Here is a 23144-nt window from a genome sequence, read left to right as displayed (position 1 = left end):
CACATAGCTATCAACACTGCTTTACCCCTCTTGGCCTGAACACTTTGTAATATCCTCTGTCACATGGATTTTTGCCTCCTGCTGACTATCTCAGGCTCTTTTGGTTGGTTGGTTTGAGGTGTAGCCTTGTACTTCTCAGGTGGGTCTCAAACTCCTTAAGTAATCTTTCTAGACTCCCAGGTGCTGGGACCATAGACATGTACTATCTTACCTGGCTTTGCTTTGGACAGCTTATAATAGTTGTAATGACTATTCCTTGCTCTACTTAGCTGCTTTTGTACAATTTTATATACAAAGTCAATTAGAAATTAATATATGAAGTCAGATGTGATGGTGTGAGGTAGGCTGATCTCTGTGAGTTCAAGGCCAGACTGGTCTGCATAGCAAATGCCAGGCCAGCCAGGAGTATGAGACCTTTTGTCAAGAGTAGGAGGAGATGGTAATGGATATATGAGAGCTATCTGATCATGTCTGCCTTACTGCCCTATTGAAAATATGTATATTGAAGATTAATTTTATAGAAAACAACTTTTAGAATTACTACAAGTTGTTTAACAATGTAAAATTTTAGCCAGTTTTTCACTTTCTCTATTTAAACATGAAGCTTTTGGTAAGGCAAAGAATGTTAGTGTGTATATGACAAGGAAATGCCAAGTGGTGAGAAAGGTTATCAGAGCGAGGTGAGGTAGACATTCACAGGGTGGGGATCATCATCACAGGCTGGGCAGCCCCACATGGACAGAGCAGTCCCGCACAAGCTGTCTGGAATGCAGTGTCAGAGATCAGGCACTTAGTGTAGAGAGGTATAGTACAGGAGGGCAACCTGATGGGGGAAGGAAGGGGGGCTGTGTGCAGTTAAGTTAGCCTGTCCTTGTTGGAGACTGGAAGGCTTTAGGGGTAGAAGAAGGACAGAGTTTCAAATATGAAAATGGAAGCACTAGAATGAACTATATGTTTTGAAAAAACATACAGATACAGATGGCTGTATAGTGTTTAAGTACAATGTATTGTGGAACTCTGAAAGAATGTATTTTAAATGTTTTTGCTTTGTACAAGTAATAAATGTTTGAGGAGATTGGTATGTTTATCTTTGTTATGCAGTGTTTACACGTGTGAAAACATCACATGCTACTTCCCTAAAATGTACAGTTCTTGGGCTTTTATGTATCAGTTGATAATAATTTTAATTTAAAAGCTCATACATATATATTTAGAAACACAAATGTACATATTTCATGCCCCTGCTTTTCTTGTTTTCTTAATTTTAAATAAATATAATTGGGGTAAGTAGATACTAGGGCCTGGGTTGCTTCTAATAAAATGTAAAACCAAATATAGCCCTTCCAGAGAATACACAGTGGTCTAGTGTAGAGCTGGCAGTCTTTTGAATTGAATTACACATGCTTTGAAAATTAAATAAAGCAAATTTTGATAGCTACTCATGCACTTTTTCTATTTTTTTGTAGTGTCTATAAATTCTTTGACTTATTAAAAGAAATTGATACCAGTACCAAGGTTGATAATGCTATGTCAAGACTATTGAAGAAGTATAATGTGTTATGTGCACTCTACAGCAAATTAGAACGGTAAGATAAAAGTTTTATTAGGCTTGCACTTTCATTCTTTGTTTTTTATTTTTATACCTTGATACTTCAATTTGGAAACTATCATGGGTAATAGAAGTATTAAGCATTATCCCCTAACCTTATCCATTTTGCTATTATTTCTTAAACATTCTGGGTACTTGCCCTAAATTAACTGTTTTTACCAGCCTTTTATGTCATTTGCTTCTTCAGATTTTGAGCTTGATTTTCATTTTGTCTAGTGGAACTTGTAGTTCTAAATAGTGATCTAAATTTTAACTTCTTCCAGCTTAGAAAGAAACCATATTGTCTATAGAAAGTGTGTGACCAGTTGCCAAGTTGTGATCTGTGCTCTCAGAGGTAGTTGAGAAGACTCTACCTGTACTGTTCAACTGGAAAGTCATGGCTAAGCTTGACTTATATTTTGTCATAATATTTTTATTGATTTGGGGGGTTCACATCGTGTATCCCAAGCCCTCTCACTTTCCTGTCCTGCCCACTTTAGGACTTCTCTCCCCACAAAAGAAGAAAAAGAAGAAAAAACAAGCTTACCCATGTACTCACTGGTGCATGGTCAAAATCCTGGTGGATCTCATGTTAAAGAAAACTGAGTCCTTCCCTAGCCATACCTCCATCAGAAGCAATCAATTCTTTTTTTAAAAAGAAGATTTATTCATATAGTTTATGTATGTGAGCACACTGTAGCTATACAGATGGTTGTTAGCCTTCACATGGTTGTTGAGAATTGAATTTAGGACTTCTGCTCGCTCTGGTTAGCCCTGCTAGCTCAGGTCCAAAGATTTATTTATTCTTATATGTAAGTACACTCTAGCTGACGTCAGATGCACCAGAAGAGGGCGTCAGATCTCATTATGGATGGTTGTGAGCGACCATGTGGTTGCTGGGATTTGAACTCTGGACCTTTGGAAGAACAGTCAGTGCTCTTACCTGCTGAGCCATCTGGCCAGCCCAGAAGCAATCAATTCTTGTAGAGGAATTTTAGTTGAGCAACATGGCTACTCTGACAAGAGATCACACCCAAAGATATGGTCCAGCTGGAATCTGGTAATACACATCTTTGGTCCCTCTGGCTGGAATGTAGACACTCATTTAGAACATACCTTTGATTCCAGTCAATGATATCTAATTGACGGACCGACAAAGTGACAAATCAGAGAAAGATTTGACGGAAAGAGTCAGAGATAGGATATGCCCAGTTCTCACCAGAACAGACAGGAAGGAGAGGCTAAGGAACAGGCAGGAAAGAGCAGGGAGGGAGAGAGAATAGTTTAGTACAGTTTGGAGCAGTTCAGTTCAGTGCAGTTTAGTTGAGTGCAGTTGTGCTCAGTTCAGCTCAGACAATTCAGGTAGTCCGTGGAATTCAGAGGCAATCTTTCCAAGTAGAATGTCATCTTATTTTTCATATGACTATGGCCCCAAATATGAAAGATTTCTGTTATGATATTATTTAGATGTCTGAAAACTAGAAATGAGCTCTTTATAACTGAATTTTAAGTATTTCAAATATTATAATTATAACCAAACAATTATAAGCTAGTTTTGATGAGGAATAACAGTGTAAAGAAGTGCTTGTAATGTAAATATATAAATCAGAGTATACTATGATTGTGACAGTGCAAAAGGGAAAAACCCAAGCCTCTAATGCATCACCTGAAGTGACTCAGAAGAAGCTTGCTAGAATTCTAGTAGAGGTTTCCTATCCACGATAGACAAAGTACGCAAAAATTTCTCTGAACCAGTTGTTAAAATCTTCTGGTAGGCTCTAGAGATGGCTCAGTGGTTAAGATGCTTACTGCTCTTGCAGAATTCAGCTCCCAGCACCTACTTCAGGTGTCTTACAACCACCTGTAACTTCAGCTTCTGGTCTGTGCAGGATACTTGCACAGACTTGTGCTAAACAACGGACATACACACACATACACAGAAGTAAAAATGAAATGAGTCTTTAAGAGCAAAAGAAAATGCTGCACAAATCAGTGCCTTAAAAACTGACTAGATGATTTCTAGATCTAGAATTTGAGGGCCAGGAATGACTTGGGGTACAGTGCTTACTGTCTTCTGCTATAGTGATTTTATTCTACTTTTGTTATTAAAATATAATTACATCATTTCACCCTATTCCCTTTTATTCCTCTGACTCCTCCCACACCTCCCCTCCTCTCCCACACTGTGTTCCTGCTTCCTTTTAAATCTGGCACCTCATTTTCTTTGTTGTTGTTACATGTATATACATAAACATGTAATTATAACCTGTTGAGTCTGTCTAGTGTTTCTTGTGTGTATATGATTTAAATGCTAACCATTTGGTATGGGATAACCAATTAATAGGCTTCTCCCCAGGAGATAGATTATTCTTCCTGCTCTCATTCCTTAATTGTCTGTTATTTGTCTAGGGGTGGGGCCCTGTGAGTTTCCCCATTTACATTTCTGCTATAATAATTTTAATTGGATACTTCCAAGTAGTTTTACTTTCTTATATGATTCTGCTTTAATATCAGCTTCTGTTTTCAGGGATTTGTTTGCTTCTTTCTTTATTATACTTTCCTCTGATATAGTGCACTTGATATCCTGGGAGTTGAGAGAGAGGTAAAAAAGGGTATTAGAAAATGAAATAGTCTCATATGTGATTTTTAGGCTTTACAAAATATTCTGTTTAGGTGGTTTACCTCTAATTTTTCTCTAAACAGAGCAGTGATCAATAGATAAACCATTAGGCTGACATTTTCCCTTTATATTCATATTAATCTCAAGACTACTAAGTCTTAAGAATTTTCTGTATCTGTATTTTGAAGAGTAATTTTTAAGTAGTTTGGAAGGGCAGAGAGAAGAATGTTATAGAGAATTGATTAAATTACATAAAAACAGAAAAGAATATTGTAACTACTACATATTGAAGTTCAAAAACTTTAGCAGTTATATAGACAATTTTGAAGTGCTCTGGATCTTTCTGTATCCTATTCCCTAAGGGCCAGTATAAGCAACAGTGTTTACAGTCAAGTCTGTGGGATATAGCACCACAGTTCCCAAAGAATTTTCTTCTAACACAACTGGAATATGAGAGTTCATGATGACCGTCCACATTCCAGTTGAATCTTTGAGATGTCCTTGATGTAGAAAACTCACAGTCTGAGAAACAACCAATTAGCTCCTAGAGTTATCTCTCCTGTAATCTATAGCCAGCAAGCTTGACATGGAAGGGGAGCAGTCAGGGTTCTAGAGCAGGCTCTGCCCCTCTGGTCTGGCTTGAGATTCTCTCTCTATTTTCTGTAGTTTGCCTTTGTTATCTCTGTGGGAAGCTGGGTTTTACAGTCCTCTTGAAGTGTCACCTGAATTGGGGCTACTCAATAGACAACCATTAAAGTGTGTTCACAATGAGCTGTTCATAGTAAATATGCATAGATGCCTTACTGTATTATCAAGTACAAGGTGCCCTTACAACAGAGAGGGTAGAAGCTCATCATCCATCCTTCTTGTTCTCTATCAAAAACAGTAGCTATTATCTATGAGAGAGAAAGAAGGGGGTTACAGTAGAGCTTAGAGGAGAAGCAGTCACTCAGGTCTGCATTCTAACCTGATCCTGAGTAAATACTATGTAATCTTGGATAAATGAGTTACCTAACTTGGGTACATAGTTTTCTAATGTCTAAATCAAGTTAATGAGAGTACCTATTAGTTAGGGCTCTCTATAGTAACAGAATTTATAGAATGGACCTGTATCTATATCTCTAGATCTATATCTAAAGGGAATTTATTAGAATGGCTTTCAGGCTGCAGTCCAGCTAATCTAAGAATGGTTAACTATGAATGGAAAGTCCAAGAATCTAGTAGTTGTGCACTCAGTCCACAAAACTGCATGTCTCAGCTGGTCTTCAGTGTATGCTGGGATCCTGAAGTAGGCTCTAGTGGCAATGAAGGAATGGACTTGCTAGCAAGGGGAGGACAAGCAGGCAAAGAACAAAAGCTTTCCTCTCCCTTATATAGACTCCCAGCAGAAGGTGTGACCCAGACTAGATTTGGGTTAAAGGTGTGTTTTTCTCCTCCTAAAGATAACAGATTTTTGAATTTTAGTTAATTCCAGATGAGGTCAAGGTGACGATCAAGTATAGCCATTACATACCTGTTAATGTATTAATTGAGATAACATATAAATAGCGCTTTCATGATAGCTTTTAATTTTGGGGTGTGTGTGGGGGGGGCAAATGTGGGCAAATGTGGGCTACAGCAGCACAGTTGTGGAGAGTAGAGGGCAACTTGAAAGAGTTGGCTCGCTCCTTCTACCATGTGGGTCTCAGTTTCAAACTTATATTGCCAGGCCCAGCAGCAAGCATCTGTACCCACTCAGCCATCTCACAGGCCCAAACATTTATTAGGTTTTAAAACAAGAAAATAAGACATTGTCTGTTTGGAAAACACTGTATAATACTGTATTTTCATAATGTATTCCCTCTTAGACAGTCACAAAACACCAAGGCAATGCAAGATATTTAGAAGTTTGATTGAGTTCAGCATTTTCTAAATGACTGATACTTACATTTGCCTTAGCTACTTTCTGTTGCTGTGATAAAATACTCCTACAGAAACAATTTAAGGGAGAAAGGGTTTACTTTGACCTACAGTTCCAGAGGGATACAGTTTCTCACAGTGAGGAAGATGTGGCAGCAGACCTGGAAAGCATGGTGGCAGAACAGCAGGCTCCTGACCACATGGCATCCCTCAAAAGAAAGCAGAGTGCATGAACAGGAAGTGGGTTTTGGCTATTAAAGCCTTAACTCCCACCCCCACCCCACCGGCACCCTGTGACTCTCTTTCTCAAGTGTGATCCTTGTGGGGATATTTCACATTCAAACCACAAACCATAATGTCATTTAACATCAGTTAAGATCTTATACAAGAAGTGTTTATGGAATATACTTTAAGAAAATGTATGATGTCAGCTGTTTTGTTGTAATCAAATTAACAAGCTACATCAAGAATTAACTGTTAGGGGCTGGAGAGATGGCTCAGTGGTTAAAAGCAGTGACTGCTCTTCCAGAGTTCCTGAGTTCAATTCCCAGCAACCACATGGTGGCTCACAACAATGGAATCCGATGCCCTCTTCTGGTGTGTGTGAAGACAGCTAGTGTACTCACATACATGAGATAATTCTTTAAAAAAAAAAAAAGAATTAACTGTTAGTACCCTGTTATCTCCATGAGCTCTGAGTTTGATCAAGAGATCCTGTCCTCAAAGAATAAGATGAAAGAACAATTTAATATTCCTGACATCAGTCTCTGGCCTCCACATACACTCACATGTGCACATGCCACAACATGTACACGTGAAAATGCAGCTATGGCTGTGATGCTGGATTGAAGAGTATCGAGTTTAAGTAGATGATGCAGTACATCATGGATCTTAACTAGGTGAGAAGGCGGTACTGGTGAGTTCGACTAAGGAAAAAGAGAGGAAGGAAGTTCTGAATAGGGATTAGAAATAGAAATGTGTCAAGAAAAATGAGCGGGGACAGGAACTGGGCGTGTCAGGTATGTGCTGAGCATGTGCACACCAAAACAGTGACCGGATGTGCTTTGAGCGCTGATGTATGGAAGGTAGGATGGGGGCTGGGCAGGAGCAAGCTAGCTGTGCCCTGCACAGTGGAAAGTTGCTGAATGCTTTTACACTGGGGATGGCATAGTCTGATTTGGCCTTACAAGGCTGCCCTGCACTTTGTACCTTAAGATTTTTGTTGACTAGTCGTTTGGAATAATTTAGCTTTAATGTTGGTGGCTTTGAATCAAATCAAGGTTTCCGTTTCCCATTTACTTGTCCAGTTTTCTGGAGTATGAAGACTGCAATGTCAGAGCTTGTTTATTATAGGGTAAATTATAGAGATATATACGACTTATTGGTTAGTTACCCACTGAGCTAACAGTCTGGTCTGGTCATTGGTTTTAACAGTGAGTGACAGAAGCCGGTTCTTTTGTCTTAGAACATGGTGATGTGAGATGGCATTTTGTAGTAAGCAGATATACTTTCTTTTAGAAGGCTAATGACTCATGCTGCAGAAGTATTTTAAAAGTTTTTTTAAGCTGTTATTTTACTGAAATTATTTTTTTCTTTTCAGGACATGTGAACTTATATATTTGACACAACCCAGCAGTGCGTAAGTAGCATGTAATTTTTCACTAAAATTTGTTTTTTTGGACTAATCTCAAACATATTGATAACTTTGGTAATAAAAACATACTACTTTATAAGTTAAAGTGGTAAAATCCTGTTTGGATTTGTTTATCTTCTAAAAATATGTGCCTTACTTATATAGCAGAGAGAACCAATTAGCTGGAATTCAGTGTTCTCTGTCACTTTTCTGAGGAAAATGCAGTTCATTCATTAAGTTTTTATTAACGATCTATCACAGGGATTTTATCAACAAGGCTCTGCATACTTTTGTATAAGAACAAATACATTCTCAATTTAGGGATTTGGAGAGAAGACTGGACCCAGGCGTGAAGCCCAACATCCCACATGGTGGCTTACAACTATTTGTATTTCTAGTTCTGTGGGGTGGGATGTGATGACCTCTTCAGGCCCCTACAGACACCAGGCACACAAGACGTGCACAAACCACACAGATAGGTAAAATATTCATACTCATTAAAAAATTTCATTTACAAATCCTAAATTCCTGAACAGTACGTCAGTGTTCTTCTCTGTAAATAGCTCAAGAAATCCTGGAGATTTCCTGCCCCACTAAAGCACTGGCATTGAAGTGATTGATAGAAATGCAAACTGTGCATATATTAATTCATATAAATCTGTCGATTCTAATGAGTGATCATTCTGTGGAAAAATTATCAAGGTAAAGTGTTAAGTTGACAAGATCTAAGCCACCTAATTGTTTGGGTTTTTTTTTGTTGTTGTTGTTGTTGTTGTTCATTTTAATTAGAAAAACAGAGCAAACAAGTATAAAGGTAATTAGAAACAAATTAGTGTACCATGGGCTTTATATAGTTTTAGATTAGAATCAATATTTTGGTAGGCACACCAAATGAACTAGATGAGTTTAGGTGCAAATTTTGCATTTAAAGACGGTTGCATTTCATTATGTATTTATTTAACTCAAGTCTATAATTAAAACAAACTACCCCAAAGTAAAGCGGGAACACTTTGTCAGTGTCTGACTTTTTTTTTTTATTGCTTTGTATTTGTTTACCAGGTTATCTACTGAAATAAATTCTATGTTGGTGCTAAAAATTTCTTGGATCACTTTTTTACTAGCTAAAGGTAAGTGAATGTGTTATTGAATGCTGATGTGTCAAATATAGTGATTAAATTGTTCACTTGGAATAGTACAAAAAATTATTCAATTAATAAATCCTTCTGTATTCTCTGCATGGCTTATTAACTGCATTTTTATAGTTATGGTAATAGAGCATCATTGGAAATGTTTAATTTCCTCCTTTCTTCCTGATCTCTTTCTCATTCCCCCTTTCTTCTCTATTTTCTTTGCATTTTCCTTTTTTAGTGGTGTTGGGGATAAAAGTCAGGGCCTGGTGAATTTTAAATTATAAAAATTTATTTAAATTAAAAATAAAGTAAATAAGAAATGGAAATAATATGTTTGGTCACTTTACATGGAGTTTAAAATATTTCCTAAGATAGCATCTTTACTTTTCTTTTTTAGACTTTGTGTTTTGAGAATGCTAATACAATGAAAAGGAAAAAGTAGAATAGTTAAATGCCATTACCTCTTCCAAATTCAGGGTGAAGTCTTAGGGTTTTTCCTTCTGACTTGGAGAAAGTAGAAATTGCTGGACGGAGAGTCAGATGGAAATAAGCTGTGATGATTAGTTAGTCAGTAAAGACGAGATTCCAGGATACTGTGCTGAGGGAAAACAACAGGATCCCGTCACGGTCCCCCTAGAGAGGAGGGAGTTCTTCTACTCAATACTAGCCAGACCTTTTCCCTTAGCAGCTGAGAGCAGCGGAGATTGGGCATGTTGAGGGTGGTATAGCCAGAGACAGGAAGAGGAAAGTCTACAACACTGCACACCAGTCTACTTTGAAAACAGTGATAAGAATCACTCTTGGAACATCATCCTCCCTGTCTTCCCACTTTCTGACTACTGCATCCTCTTGTCTTCATCTCATTTTTGAAGACTATAACATTTATTCATCTGTAATTATAGTTACTACATGCCTTTACTGTCAGTTCTGTGTATAAGTGCATTCTGTGCCCTTTGTAACTACTTTATTATAGCTTCTCTGTTTCTGAGTTTTTGATTTTGATTTATTTCTTAGCTATCTGGATTGTACCATCAAGGATTTAACATTATCTTGTACATTTATTTACTTACTCTGTGTGTGTGTGTGTGTGTGTGTGTGTGTGTGTGTGTGTGCCTCAGGCTTGGTGGAAAGCACTTTTGCCTGCTGAGCCACCTCTCCAACCTGTGGAATTTTAAAAACTAGGCCTTTTCATGTCATCTTCCAAATGCTTGTCATGTTAATGGCAAGTGTCCACAGCATTTATCCCTGAAAGACAACTTGACTGTGTGTCCTGTTCTTGAGTCATTTGTCCCTTAAGGAAATATTTTGTAGTAGTGAATGTTACTTTTAGGAAATCTGAGGCTCACTTAAGGTCCCTGCTGTCATTTAGTTGCTGAGGACTTGATGAGTTCTTTTTGAAACTTGAGATTTAAGTCTGAAGTGACAACTCAGTAGATAAAGCCATCTTTAGTCGACTAGTTAAAGTAGCTAAAGCTAAAACTTGCACCAGAGTCCTGCTTTCAATCCACATGGCAGTTCACAGTCTCCAGTCCAGGGCATCTGTTACCCTCCTTTGGCCTTCAGGGACACAGACAAACATACAGGCAAAAATGCTCATATGTAGAAATAAAAGTAAATGAATATTAAGTTTGAGGTTTAATATTTTTACTAGGATATCTGTTGATTTGTATCATCCTGCATTCATTTGTCTTGGAATACTTATTTTAAAACAAACAAACAAACAAACAAACAAACTAGGCATTCTGTTTTTCATTTCTGAGACATCTTACTAATGTTGTATTTTAAGACATTATTTTATTCAGTGTGTCTTCTCTGAACATGATATCAGATTGTTTTGTTCTTCATATTTTTCTGTCATTTTAATGATTTTAAATCTTTTTTTTTTTTTTTTTTTTTTTTTTTGCAATGCTGGAAATTGAACTCAAGGCTTCATGAGTGTCAAGCAAATATTATGCCACTGAGCTACACCCCCGACTTTGTATTACATACAGGTTCTATTCATCTTGTCTTTTGTCTGTTTTGAGCTAAACTCATTTCGTTATCCTAGTTCTGTCTTAGTTCATCTGACACCATGTTTTTATATAAATTGAGATCAGTAAGCTCCTTGTTTGTTTGTTTGTTTGTTTGTTTCAAAGCAAGTACTTGGCATGTAGCTCAGGCTACCTTTGAGCTGATGGTTTTCCTCTGGGACTTCACTGGAATGCAGGAGCGCCGACTTTGTCTCTTTGTTTATTAGATATTCTCTTCCTATTAGGTTCTCTGATTTTCTCCCCTTTTGTGATTTTACTTTTTCTTTTGAGTGTGCTTTTCCCCTTCATCTTACTGGTTTTCTCTGAGGTAGTTTGAGAGGCCCTCCCTTCATTCATTTTGCACTTAACATGTAGTTAGTTTGTATTCCCCATAGAATTGCAGTGTGAAGCTGGGCAGTGGTGGCGCATGGCTTTAATCCCAGCACTTGGGAGGCAGAGGCAGGCAGATTTCTAGTTCAAGGCCAGCCAGGTCTACCAAGTGAGTTACAGGACAGCCAAGGCTACACAGAGAAACCCTGTCTGGAAGAAACCCCCCCCCCCCAAAAAAAAAAAAAGAATTGCAGTGTGTTATAAACAGGTATTATACTACCTTACAGAAGGTAAGGGTGAGACTAGAGAATTCATCTGGAATGCCAGGAGCCTTTGCAGTTCTGAGACTTTGTAGGACAAACTTTATCCTCCCCTCTTTTCCCAGGCAGCATTGTATACTGGGATCCAGCACCGGTTCCTTTTACCTTCTGTAGCAATGACTTCTCTCTCCAAGTCAGAAGGTGGAAAGCTGAGCATTCTGCTCCATTGTTACAGGCTGGCACTGCCTCTCCTGGCCCCTGGCTAATGTGTGCCTTCCTTTCAGAAGGTTGTTTACCATGGGAGAGGCTGTTTGACCGGGCTTTGTGGTTTGCTTCTTACTTGGAAACACCTGATAGCAATCTCATCCCTGTTTCTTCACTAGCTTAGCTTTTATTTAACATACAAATGAATTTATAGTGACATTTTCATATCATTGATTTTTTTTCCTTTGCTGTCTACACTCCTGTAATATTTCTTTACTGAATTCATTGCAAACATTCTTCTGTACCATACCATATGGACACCTACCTGATGCAGAGTTATTAATTTTCTCACATATTTGGGAGTTTCAATATTCATTGCCATTATTACAAGCTTAGCAGGTACCCAGAAGAGAGAAAGTGAATCAGTCAAGCTTTTCCTTTATTTTAAAATGTATTTATTTATTTTTATCTTCTATGTGTATGAGTGTTTTGCTTGCATATATGTATCTTTATGCCAGGTACCTGTGGAGGCCAGAGACAGCATTAGATTTCCTGATATGGGAATAACAGACACTTGGTACTAGGAGCCTAACCTAGTTAGGCTAACCTGGATCGGCTGCAAGAACAGCAAGTGCTATTAACCATGAGCAATCTCTCTGGCCCCTACACTTCTGTTCTGTCTTAGAGAGAGAGAGAGAGCCACAAGAAAATGTGCACTTATATTTTAAAATAATTTACATTTGTATATAAATACCTATCATGCATTTATTTTATAAGCCTTGTAGTTGTGTGTGTGTGTGTATGTGTGTGTGTATGTGTGTGTGTGTGTGTATATATATATATATATATATATATATATATTATAAACTGTTAGGATGTTAGGATGTTATATTCTGAGTTTGTTGTTTCTTGATGGTTTTGGCTACTGTAATATTTTATAGGGGGTTAAACTGAGCATATGAGATATTTTATAAGTATTTTAAATAAAAGACAAGCATGCATTGTGCTTCAGTATGGTTTCTGGAAAATGTGAGTTTTGCAAGTCATACCAAAATAGGAAGTAAATTTTACAAAAAACAGTGTCAGTTGATTTTAATAAGAATTAATTATTGGGGGTTGGAGAGATGGCTCAGCAGTTAAGAACACTGACTATTCTTCCAGAGGTTCTGAGTTCAATTCCCAGCAACCACATGGTGGCTCACAACTATCTGTTATTGGTGTCTGATGCCCTCTTCTGGTGTGTCTGAATAGAGCAGTAGTGTACTCATACATTAAATAAATAAATAAATTGCTTTAAAAAAAGAATAATCATTGTAATCCTTAATCTTAAAATCCAGAGGGAAGATTAACAATACCTAATTTTGTAACTGCATTTATGTTTTAAATCTCATTTTTATTTTGTTTTTTATAAAAAAGAGAAAAGTCTTTATCGTGGCTGTAGTGATTAGCAAATGAATGAGCATATGAATATATTACTACCCACATTTTTTTTTAAATCTAATTTAAAGGTACCAGTCTCTAGCTTTTCTTTAAAGTGGACTCTTGAGGCCAGTGAAATGGCTTTGCATGTAAGGCACCTGCCATCAGCCTGGCAACCTGAGTTTGTCATGGGACCCATGGAGTAAAAGAGCACAGTCTCCTGCAGGTTGTTCTCTGGTTACCACATGTGCATTGTGGTACATGCACACATACATGCATGTGCTTACAAACATATGTGCATGCACACACAGGTAGCTAAATAAATAATAGATAAATATAGTTAAAACTTTTTAAATGTGCATCTTTTTCATTTTAGGAGAAGTATTACAGATGGAAGATGACCTGGTAATCTCATTTCAGCTAATGTTGTGTGTAGTTGACTATTTTATTAAGTTCTCGCCTCCTGCACTACTCAGAGAGCCATACAGTAAGTATTGTAAACAATACAGCGCTCCTCTCCTTTTCTTCAGCAGTTACCTACTGACTGTCTATAGGACTGGTATGGTCCTAAAACTGAAGGATGATGAAACATTATGAGGTGTGGACTTGGCTTTTGTTCTCAGCTCTGGTTTTCTGTGACAGAATCGGATGAGATGAACTTACTGAAAGAAGAGGTTGTTTTAGCTCACAGTGTGGGAGGTCCGGTGAGGGCTCCATGACCCAGTGTAGGGGAATGCCAGTGTGGGGAGGTGGGAGTGGGTGGGAGGGTGGGTGAGGGAGCACCTCATAGAAGCAAGGGGAGAGGGGATGGGATAGGGGGTTTCCAGAAGGGAAACCAGGAAAGGGGATAACATTTGAAATGTAAATAAGGAAAATATCCAATAAAAGAAAAAAAAGTAACTATTGCTGATCTAGTTAGATGACATTAAGCAAATCTAAGTGTAAATAAATCAGTTTCTTGGAATAGAAATGTTTCTTTTTGTCACCACAAGAATAGAACCTTGAATCACTTTTATACTATAGAAATATAAACTAAACTAAGGACAAGCTGATTCCTAGCTGCTGGAATGATAGAAGTGCTATTAGTAGATAACAGATCAAAACATCAAGTCTAAAGGTGCTGTTGAAGAGGATTAAATGGTGAAGCCTAATTCATCTCTGTGAGCAATGACTTCCTGGGAAAACATAATCTGGAAATTTTTGAGAATTATTCAACATATTGTGCTTCTAGGACATGTAGCTTTCCTGTTCTGTCTCTTGCAGCCTTCTGTCCCTTTGTCTGCAAGGGCCCTTGAGCCGTAAGGACTCTAGAGTTTTGTAGGTTTATCCATCGGGACTGGGCTTCACAGCCCTGCATTTTTGATTGGTTGTGATTTTCTGTAAAGGTCTCCATCTGTGATACAGAGAAGTTTCCTTGATAAGGACTGAAGAGTACTTCTCTGTGGTATAAGGACAGATGTTTATAGATTGTTATTAGGAATTATACTGGTCTAATAAAGTGGGGGTTGCAGGTTCTCCAGTATCTGTAACATCACTAGCCCTTAGGTAGTTGGCTAGGTTTCAAGTACCAGGCATGGTTTCCTTATTGTTGGGTCTTAAGTTCAATTAGAGAGCTGGGTAATAATGGTAGATGTGTTTTAGCTTTTGAGTATTTTCCACACTGATTTCTAGAGTGGCTAGACCATATTTAATCACCTGTAATCTTCTTAATAGCTGAGTCAACTTAGTTGGTCAGCAACGTTCAAAATAATACAGATTATTTAAGAAAATCACAATTTGTCATATTATGTTTATCTTTTATTTATTTTTGTGAAGATCACACTTTAGAATTTTATTTTTATTGATATTATTTGTGTGTGAGGGGTACGTGTAGTGTGGCTGAGTACAAGTAGAGGTCAGAGGACAACTTTTTAGTCAGTTCTCTGTTTTTCTGTTTGTGTGAGTCACAGAGATCAAACTCAGGGCATCAGGCATGGGTATCAGTGGCCTTTATTCATGGATCCCTCTTGCTGTGTACTTACATTTTATATTAGATCTGGTTTTTTGTTTGTTTTTAAACATATGTACTGGTGTTTTGCCAGCATGCATGCTTACCTGGTGCCTATGAGGCCAGAAGAGGGCATCCTATCTCCTGGAACTAAACAGATAATTATGGATTCTGGGAATTAATCCTGGGTACTCCGACAGAGCAGCCAGTATTCCTAACCACCGAGCCATTTCTCCAGCCCCCTACACCACAAGTGGGAGGATTATGTCTGGGCCTGTGTGCAAAAATTAAAGGACAGATTCCAGGAGTCAGTTCTTTACTCCAGTGAATGGGTTCCAGAGATTGAACTAGGTTGTCAACCTTGATATCAAGTGTCTTTGCCACTGAGCAATCTCAGCAGCCTAGGAAATATTTTTGCTCATATATATTGAGTAAAATACACTTACAAGTAACATAAATAATTTTTTGTCAGACTTTCTCTGGGTTTATGGGATGTAGCTTTTGGGGAATGAGATTGGGAGTAAAAGAAAAATGTGAGTTGCAAAAATTTGTAGCAGCGTATACATCACAACAGATATTCAAGGGCAGTCTGTGGCTCAGTGATAGAGCATTTGTGTAGCGTGCATAAAGACCCTAGATTTGATTGCCAGCTCTACAGAACAAGAGTGTCCCAATAATCATGAATTAATAAGTTAAAATTGTTATATAGTAAACCATAATAAGCAGAATAAAATTCTACCAGGATTATTTCAGACATCTTAGTTATAATTACAGTGTAGCATTATTTTATAATTTATTTAATGTTAATTATTTTGGAAATAGGCTGGCTTTGACATCGCTGTGTAGACAATGGTGGTACTGAACTTTGATTCTTCCTCCACTTCCCAAATGCTGGGATTACAGGTCTATACCAGCACTGCTGGAATATGTGGTGCTGGCAGTTGAACCCAGGGTTTCATGCTTTTTCTAGGCAAGTTAATCTACCAGCTCAGTTACATCCTCAGCCCAATTTCATTAATGGTCAATGTGGAATACACAATTGTTTTTATTCTAATTTACCATTTTTACAGAAACAGCTGCAATCCCCATTAATGGTTCGCCTCGAACACCCAGAAGAGGTCAGAACAGGAGTGCTCGGATAGCAAAACAACTAGAAAATGATACGAGAATTATCGAAGTTCTCTGTAAAGAACACAAGTGTAATATAGATGAGGTAATTTCTCTTACACTTTATTTAAAACAGCTGAAGTAGATATATATGCTACGTCTACCTGTCAATATATACTTCTTGTGAGCATACTTTTTTTTTTTAAGTAGGACCACTTCTATTACATAGGAACAAAATTCTGGGAAAAAATAGTTTTATACTTTCTTACTTTGCTTTTAAAGAGAATAGCCCCCTTCTGTACTCACTGGATTGTATCATGAAGATGATAGTTTTCAAATGTATTATTCTTCTATTCCATTGAATTTACTAATATCCATAGTGTTCTCAAACACCCTGCCAAGAAACCTCGGTTTCTCACTTCCATGAAGCTAAAGTTATCTAGCATTCATTTTCTGTTTAGTATTTTATGACTCTCTTTCCAAATACAATATCAGCTGTTAATAACTGTTGGGGAGAACTTAAGCACATATAGTAATTATTTTCTTCAAGAATCTAGGCATTGAAAGGACTTTTACAGGTAATGGACCCACGTCCCTGTAGTAATGAGCAGAGACATGTTTCCAGACGCTGGTTGCTCATCACTCGCTGAACCTTTGATAGCGTTTAGGACACGTCTCCCAGGCTCTCTGTTCATCCTATACATTCTTTCTCTCACAGTTTATTTATTGAAATTTTGTCTATAATTCATCATCAGATGTGTGAAGTGTTGCATCTTTGGAGTTCTGACAACTCTGGGAAGGAGGAAGCCTCTGTTTCCAGTGCTGATTAAAGCAGGGTTAGAGCCATTGCCAGCTGTCTGTGCTTCTTACTAATTTATGAATTCTGTATCTGTATGGGTATATTACATTTAGATGTTAACCCAGATGTTCACTTTCCCTCTTTCTACGGTCACAAGTTACGCATGCAAATAAGCTGACAAATGTCGTACAAGTAGCTCTGTCTCAATCCTGTTGTTTCGTCATAAGGGAACAAATAGTAGTAAATACATTTTCTATTTCCCTGGCTTTTTGTAATTACTTAAAATTAATTTTATTTTGCATATTAGAATAAATACATTTTTTACCTTAAGGAATTTATTCCTAGAATTTAGAATCTTTACACATTTACTATTCAAGCATAGCTAATAAAAACTAATATTTTAATTGATACTTGATAGCATTTATGGATATATAACTAGTGGCTAATTTTAATGATTGATTAGTAAATATCTTAGGTAAGTGTGAACAAATTAGGAAACAAAAATAGTGAGTGCTTCCTACACTTAATTCCTGTGTTAATTCTTATTTGTTAGAAAAAAGAAGTGGGAAAAAAAAGTTAGATTAAGAAGAGCAATTGGTTAAAAATTCTGTAGCACCTTGCACTGTAGAGCAACCAGTAATCTAAATGCGTTTATAAGTGATGTCGTTTCAATGTCTCCTCCTGCCATCAGTCCCATTCCATTAACAGTTTTCCACTCAAGCTCTGTTTTATGAAATCATTATTAAAAAGTAAACGATCAAATGAGTTATAAATTAGTGTCATTAATTTGAATGTAATGTAAGTGGCAGTTAGCTCGGCTAATGTGAAGGGTTACTAGGACTAGATTTGATTTTGTTTTAAATTAGAATATATCATCATATTACTGGATAACTTTAGATTTATATATTCAAATGTTGTATTTTTCAGGTGAAAAATGTTTATTTCAAAAATTTTATCCCTTTTATAAATTCACTTGGAATTGTATCATCTAATGGACTTCCAGAGGTAATTTGAAAAAAAATTCAGTTAAAACTAGTATGGTTTGTTTGAGACTTTGGGGGAATGGAATCATTGTTTACATTTCTTAAAATCAATTTACTCTATGTCAGTTGTTTATTTCTCAAGGAAAACTAAGCTGAGTAGAACTCTAAAGACAACTTTCTGTGGTGACAAAGGTTGTAAAGACGTACATTCAGATGTGTAAGTTACCATAGTTTGTCAGAAGACACAGAATTAGAAAGCTGGACAGCTGGTTCTTTTACCTGGCTTGGTAACTCGATTTAGGAGTTTACTTAATGCTTGTTATGTGTTCAATGTGTGCAAGTGCTGTGCTGGGTCACATGGTACAGAGATGAGCCTTCATTCACTGTCCTTAAAAGTGCTAGTGGGAGGGAGGGAAGAGGGCAGATGTGGGATGGAGGTGTGGTAAATGGGAAGTGGGATATCATTTGAGGTGTAAATGAATGGAATGGATAACTAAAAAAAAAGTGCTAGTGGGGGAGGCAAACGTTTAAATTAGAGGCTAGCCTATGTGCTCCTGAGCCCTCCCTCTTCCCCTCCCTAACAAAACAAAACCTCAGTGAAATGAAGAGTTTATTCTTTGAAAAGATAAGCAAGATTGATAAACCTTGAGCCAAATGGACCAGAAGAAAGACCCAACTTAATAAAATTAGGTGTTGAAAAGGAAACAAATACCAATGCAAAACAGGATCATTAGAGCACCATTCAAAACTAATATTCAAGCAAAAAGGAAACTCTGGAAAAAGTGGATAAATTTCAGGATATAAGTAAAGCAAGAGTATAGAAACAGAACTGTTAGAGTGATATTGGGAAGGGAATGAGTCTCTCCACTAGAAAAGCTCAGGTACAGGTGCACTCACTGCTGACTTCAACACCATTCCTCACTATTCCATGACCCAGGAAAGGAAGGAATGCCACCAGATACCGAAACAAAATGACAGCCCACAGCTTCTTCACAGGCCATCCTAGGGAAACTGCACGCAGAAGAAGGAAATTAGATCCTAGTTCTCATCCCATGAAGGTCAAATAGCTGTATCAAAGTCCTCAATGTAAACAGAAACTGACACTTCTACAGAAAAACATAGGTAGAATACTTTAAAATAGATACATAATTTTCTGAGAAAAATGAAAGATTACGATTGCTCAGCAATTGAATGAAACTAAAAGGCACTGCATGAAATTGAATGAACAAACAGCCTATGGAATGAGAGGAATTCTTTGGAAGCTATCAATCTTTGTATTATCATATATCATTCATATATATATATGTAATGGGAATATAATTAGTCTAGTCTTGATGGAATCAATAATGAAGTTCTGAAAAAAACTAAAATAGGACTACTAAATGACCCACCTGTATTCCTTCTGGGTGTATGTTCCAGAGATGTTATGACAGTATACCATAAATATCCTTGTATAGCCACGCTTATTGCTGCTCTAGCTATAATAGCTAATTTATAGAATCAGTCTAGATGTTTCTTCAGGAAATGGATAAAGAAAATATGACATTTATACATGGAGTTTTTTAACACTTTGGAGAATGAAGGCATTTATGCTGTTTATGGGAAAATGCATAGGCTTTGAGATCATAATATTAAGTAAAATAATATAAACTCAGAAATGTGCAGATGATAGCATATCAGTGATTAATTTTGAGTTACCAATAATACAACAGTGTCACATTAAAGAAAGAAAAGTACTTCTTGGAGTTGTTTAACGAGGAAAGAGTCCAGATTTGACTTCTCTACTTGACACTCACTGTGTCTTCTGTTCTGTCTACTGTGCATCTGAATCTGAGCCCGCCTAAAGGCTGTCCTTGTGTCTGTCTGTTTCAATGTCTGTGATTGCATGTCTGCTGTTTGAGCTGTGTGTGTTTGTGTGAGAGTGGTGTTTTTCCCCAACAAAGAGATTTATTCTGTTTATTGAACAGCATAGAACACATTGCATGGGGGAAGAATGGGATACCTCAAAGAAATCTTTAGAAGTTTAAGCAAGGGATTAATTCACTGGCTCCAACTGATTGCAGCCAATCCAGATAACAAAGACCTTTTTTTTTTTTTTTCTTTTTTAATCGAGCAGTATCCATAAAGGGTTGCTTTGAAATTTTGTCACGGATTTTAGGAAGGTTTTCTTCAGCTTCTGCTTTTGCAGCTTTCAGTAAATTAAATACATGCATTATCTAGGTCAGAGGCATGGAAGTGCGTGCAATTTAAAATTGCAGCTATGCATTAGCTTAGGTTGTAAAAATTGATTAGGTGGGAAATTCAAGGCAGGTAAGGTTGGTGGTGGTTACATTGTAGTCTTAAAGGTAGGTTAAGCAGTCTGAGTACACAGTGTCTTAGTCTTCATTTGTAAGCGGCCTCAAGGTATATTATTAACTTTGGCTGTGAGGTACAGCAAAAATTCCAGTCTCTTAGAATATAATAGATAGTTCAGAATATTGCATCACCACACAGAAAGACAAATACCTTATGTTTGCTCTAATCTGTGGATTCTAGATTTTACATAGATACAGAAAACCCTGAAGTTCAGAATGACAGGAGAGCAGCAGAAGACTTGGGAAGGGAAGAAAGAGTATGGGAGGATTTGTACGGCCAGAGTACTAATGCTCTTGAAAGACATGATGAACTCTAGGACTATATACAATAATAGCACACCAAACAAAAGCAGAACAAACAAACAGAAAACGCAGAGATAACAAAGAGTCTCCAAGAGTCTGACGGAAGTATGTATGGGTTCTTGTTTCCTGCGGGGGACTGTCCCATCCAAACTGGGGCAGGTGAATTTCCTGGAACACTGTTCTGAGGTGGTGTGATTTCTGCGCTGAGCATGCTCTATGCAAGATGGCTTTTCAAGTGACTGAACTTTGTCGCTTCAAAGGCTCAGTGGTATGTTGTAGTAGAACCTCTTCAAGTAAACTGCAAATTTTCTTACAAGATTGATACACAGGGCAGAAGAGTGAGTGGTCCACTACTGACCTGGGAAAGCAAGAAGGGCGTGGTCTTTTTTGTCTTTTGTTTGTTTGTTTGTTTTGTCCTTGTTTTTTCATACAGGGTTTCTCTATGTAGCTATGGCTCACTGTGTAGACCTGGCTGGCTGTGAACTCAGAGATCTGCCCTCTTCTGCCTTCCAAGTGCTGGGATTAAAGGCATGAGCCGGCACCACTTGTCTGGGACCTGGACTTTTAATAGTCTTATTTCTACCTTAGTCATTAGAAACCTCCTGTTCTCAACTCTAAAGAGTATCCTAAATAAAGTGGGTACCTTAAGAGAAACTTGACATTTTCAGTATTGCACATATAATTGTCAGTCAGATTGTGCTCTCTAAGGTAGGGCAGGAGTGATGACTAATCTTAGCCATGGATTAGTCACCACTCTGCCCAGTATATTAATGTAGGAAAAAACACACAATTTGCATTCTTCTACCTTTTTTTCTTTATAATACAGTTTTTGTTACCTCAAGATTAGGCTTTTTTTTGGGGGGGGGGTTCGAGACAGGGTTTCTCTTTATAGCTCTGGCTGTCCTGGAGCTTACTTTGTAGACTAGGCTAGCCTCGAACTCAGAAATCTGCCTGCCTCTGCCTCCCGAGTGCTGGGATTAAAGGCGTGCGCCACCACGCCCGGCAAGATTAAGCATTTTTTAAAAAGATTTATTTATTTATTTATTTATTTATTTATTTATTTATTTATTATAAGTACACTGTAGCTGTCGTCAGACACACCAGAAGAGGGCGTCAGATCTCATTACAGATGGTTGTGAGCCACCATGTGGTTGCTGGGATTTGAACTCAGTGCTCTTAACCACTGAGCCATCTCTCTAGCCCAAGTTTAAGCATCGAATTTGAAAGCCACAGAAAGGGCAAGGGAATGTAGGTCAGTGGTAGAGTACATGTCAGATATCCTGGGTTCTGTCCCCAGCACTGGAACAACAACAAACCAAACTAGGCAGGGAACACTATAAAGGGCTCAAGTAGTAGTGGAATGTGTGTTTAGTATGTACAGGACTCTTGGTTTTTCCCTAACACTAGAAGGAGGGGGAAAAAATCACAGCAAATCATGGTTATAGTAAGAGCCCTTAATGATTTGTTATTTTTTTAACACTGATATGACCACAAGTGAAAGGTTCTACTCAGAACACAAAAGTATTTTAAAAGGTTGTCTAAAATTACCTTCATACTCTGCATACAATAATATGTCTTTCTGACATAAATTAATTTTGTACTTAGATATTGTCCTTCAGATATCTCATTTTTATATGCCAGTATTAAAAAATTTAAAAAAATTTAAAATATTAAATGCTTTTGGTTCTAAACATGTTGGGTAGGAAATGGTCAACCTGTGATAACTTTTTTTGTGTTCAGCACGTGATGACCCTCAACTAGCTAAAATTCTAATAAGTGAAATGTATATGTAAAATAGTAAAAAAAAAATAATAAAATTTATGTGTAATGTTCTGTTCTAGACCAGTCTTACTTTGGATCTGGACTCAGTATGGTTTAAAATTAAATGTACATAGTATAAAAGTTCTTTAATGGAGTCTACTTATATATTCTAAGAGACATAACACAAAAAGGAATAACTGCCAATTTCTTTCTTTTGAGGTTGAAAGTCTTTCTAAACGCTATGAAGAAGTTTATCTTAAAAACAAAGATTTAGATGCAAGACTATTTTTGGATCATGATAAAACACTTCAGACTGATCCTATAGACAGGTATTGCAATGACATAACGTTTATATATTGGTATGCTTTTTATTTGGATTAATAATTACTCATATGTTATGTAGATTTTCATGAACTTATAAATCTTTTAGCATCTTTTGTAGCAGGTTATCTTCAAATGTCTTTGTCCAGTGCAAAGGTAGTTCTTTAAACATACAGGTAGTAACAAACAGACATTTACTGTAAAGTAGTTCTTAAGCCAATTTTCTGACTTTGTGTTTGTTTGTTTGGTCATCTAGATAAGTTTTAAATGTGTACCAAAAGAAAATGGTTGAATTAATTAGTTTACTCAAGAGTTTTCTCTTTCATTCCATCTTTTTTTATATGCTGTTGCTTAATTGATATTTCAAACAATTTTAAGAAAATATCCTCTTGACTTACCATGTAAGATTTCTAAAATAGGAAATGGCTGAGAGTAAT

The 23144-nt window shown here is 37.1% G+C and overlaps 1 protein-coding gene across 2 annotated transcripts in view; it reads left to right on the top strand.

Moving 5' to 3' along the window:
* Positions 1-23144, top strand: part of Rb1 (RB transcriptional corepressor 1) — a 131354-nt gene that overhangs the window by 29045 nt on the left and 79165 nt on the right. For both annotated transcript variants that reach the window (XM_085828760.1, XM_021181654.3), the window contains exons 4-10: positions 1467-1586; positions 7708-7746; positions 8800-8867; positions 13469-13579; positions 16150-16292; positions 17913-17990; positions 22606-22715. In XM_085828760.1, the coding sequence (XP_085684886.1) occupies positions 1467-1586; positions 7708-7746; positions 8800-8867; positions 13469-13579; positions 16150-16292; positions 17913-17990; positions 22606-22715 (669 nt within the window). The remainder of the gene's footprint in view (positions 1-1466; positions 1587-7707; positions 7747-8799; positions 8868-13468; positions 13580-16149; positions 16293-17912; positions 17991-22605; positions 22716-23144) is intronic.

This window comes from Mus caroli, unplaced genomic scaffold, assembly GCF_978045245.1.
Source record: "Mus caroli unplaced genomic scaffold, Mus_caroli_1 scaffold_12, whole genome shotgun sequence".
Classification (NCBI taxonomy): domain Eukaryota; kingdom Metazoa; phylum Chordata; class Mammalia; order Rodentia; family Muridae; genus Mus; species Mus caroli.
Note: the sequence above shows the minus strand (reverse complement) of the source record. Positions and strands in the feature narration are given on the sequence as shown.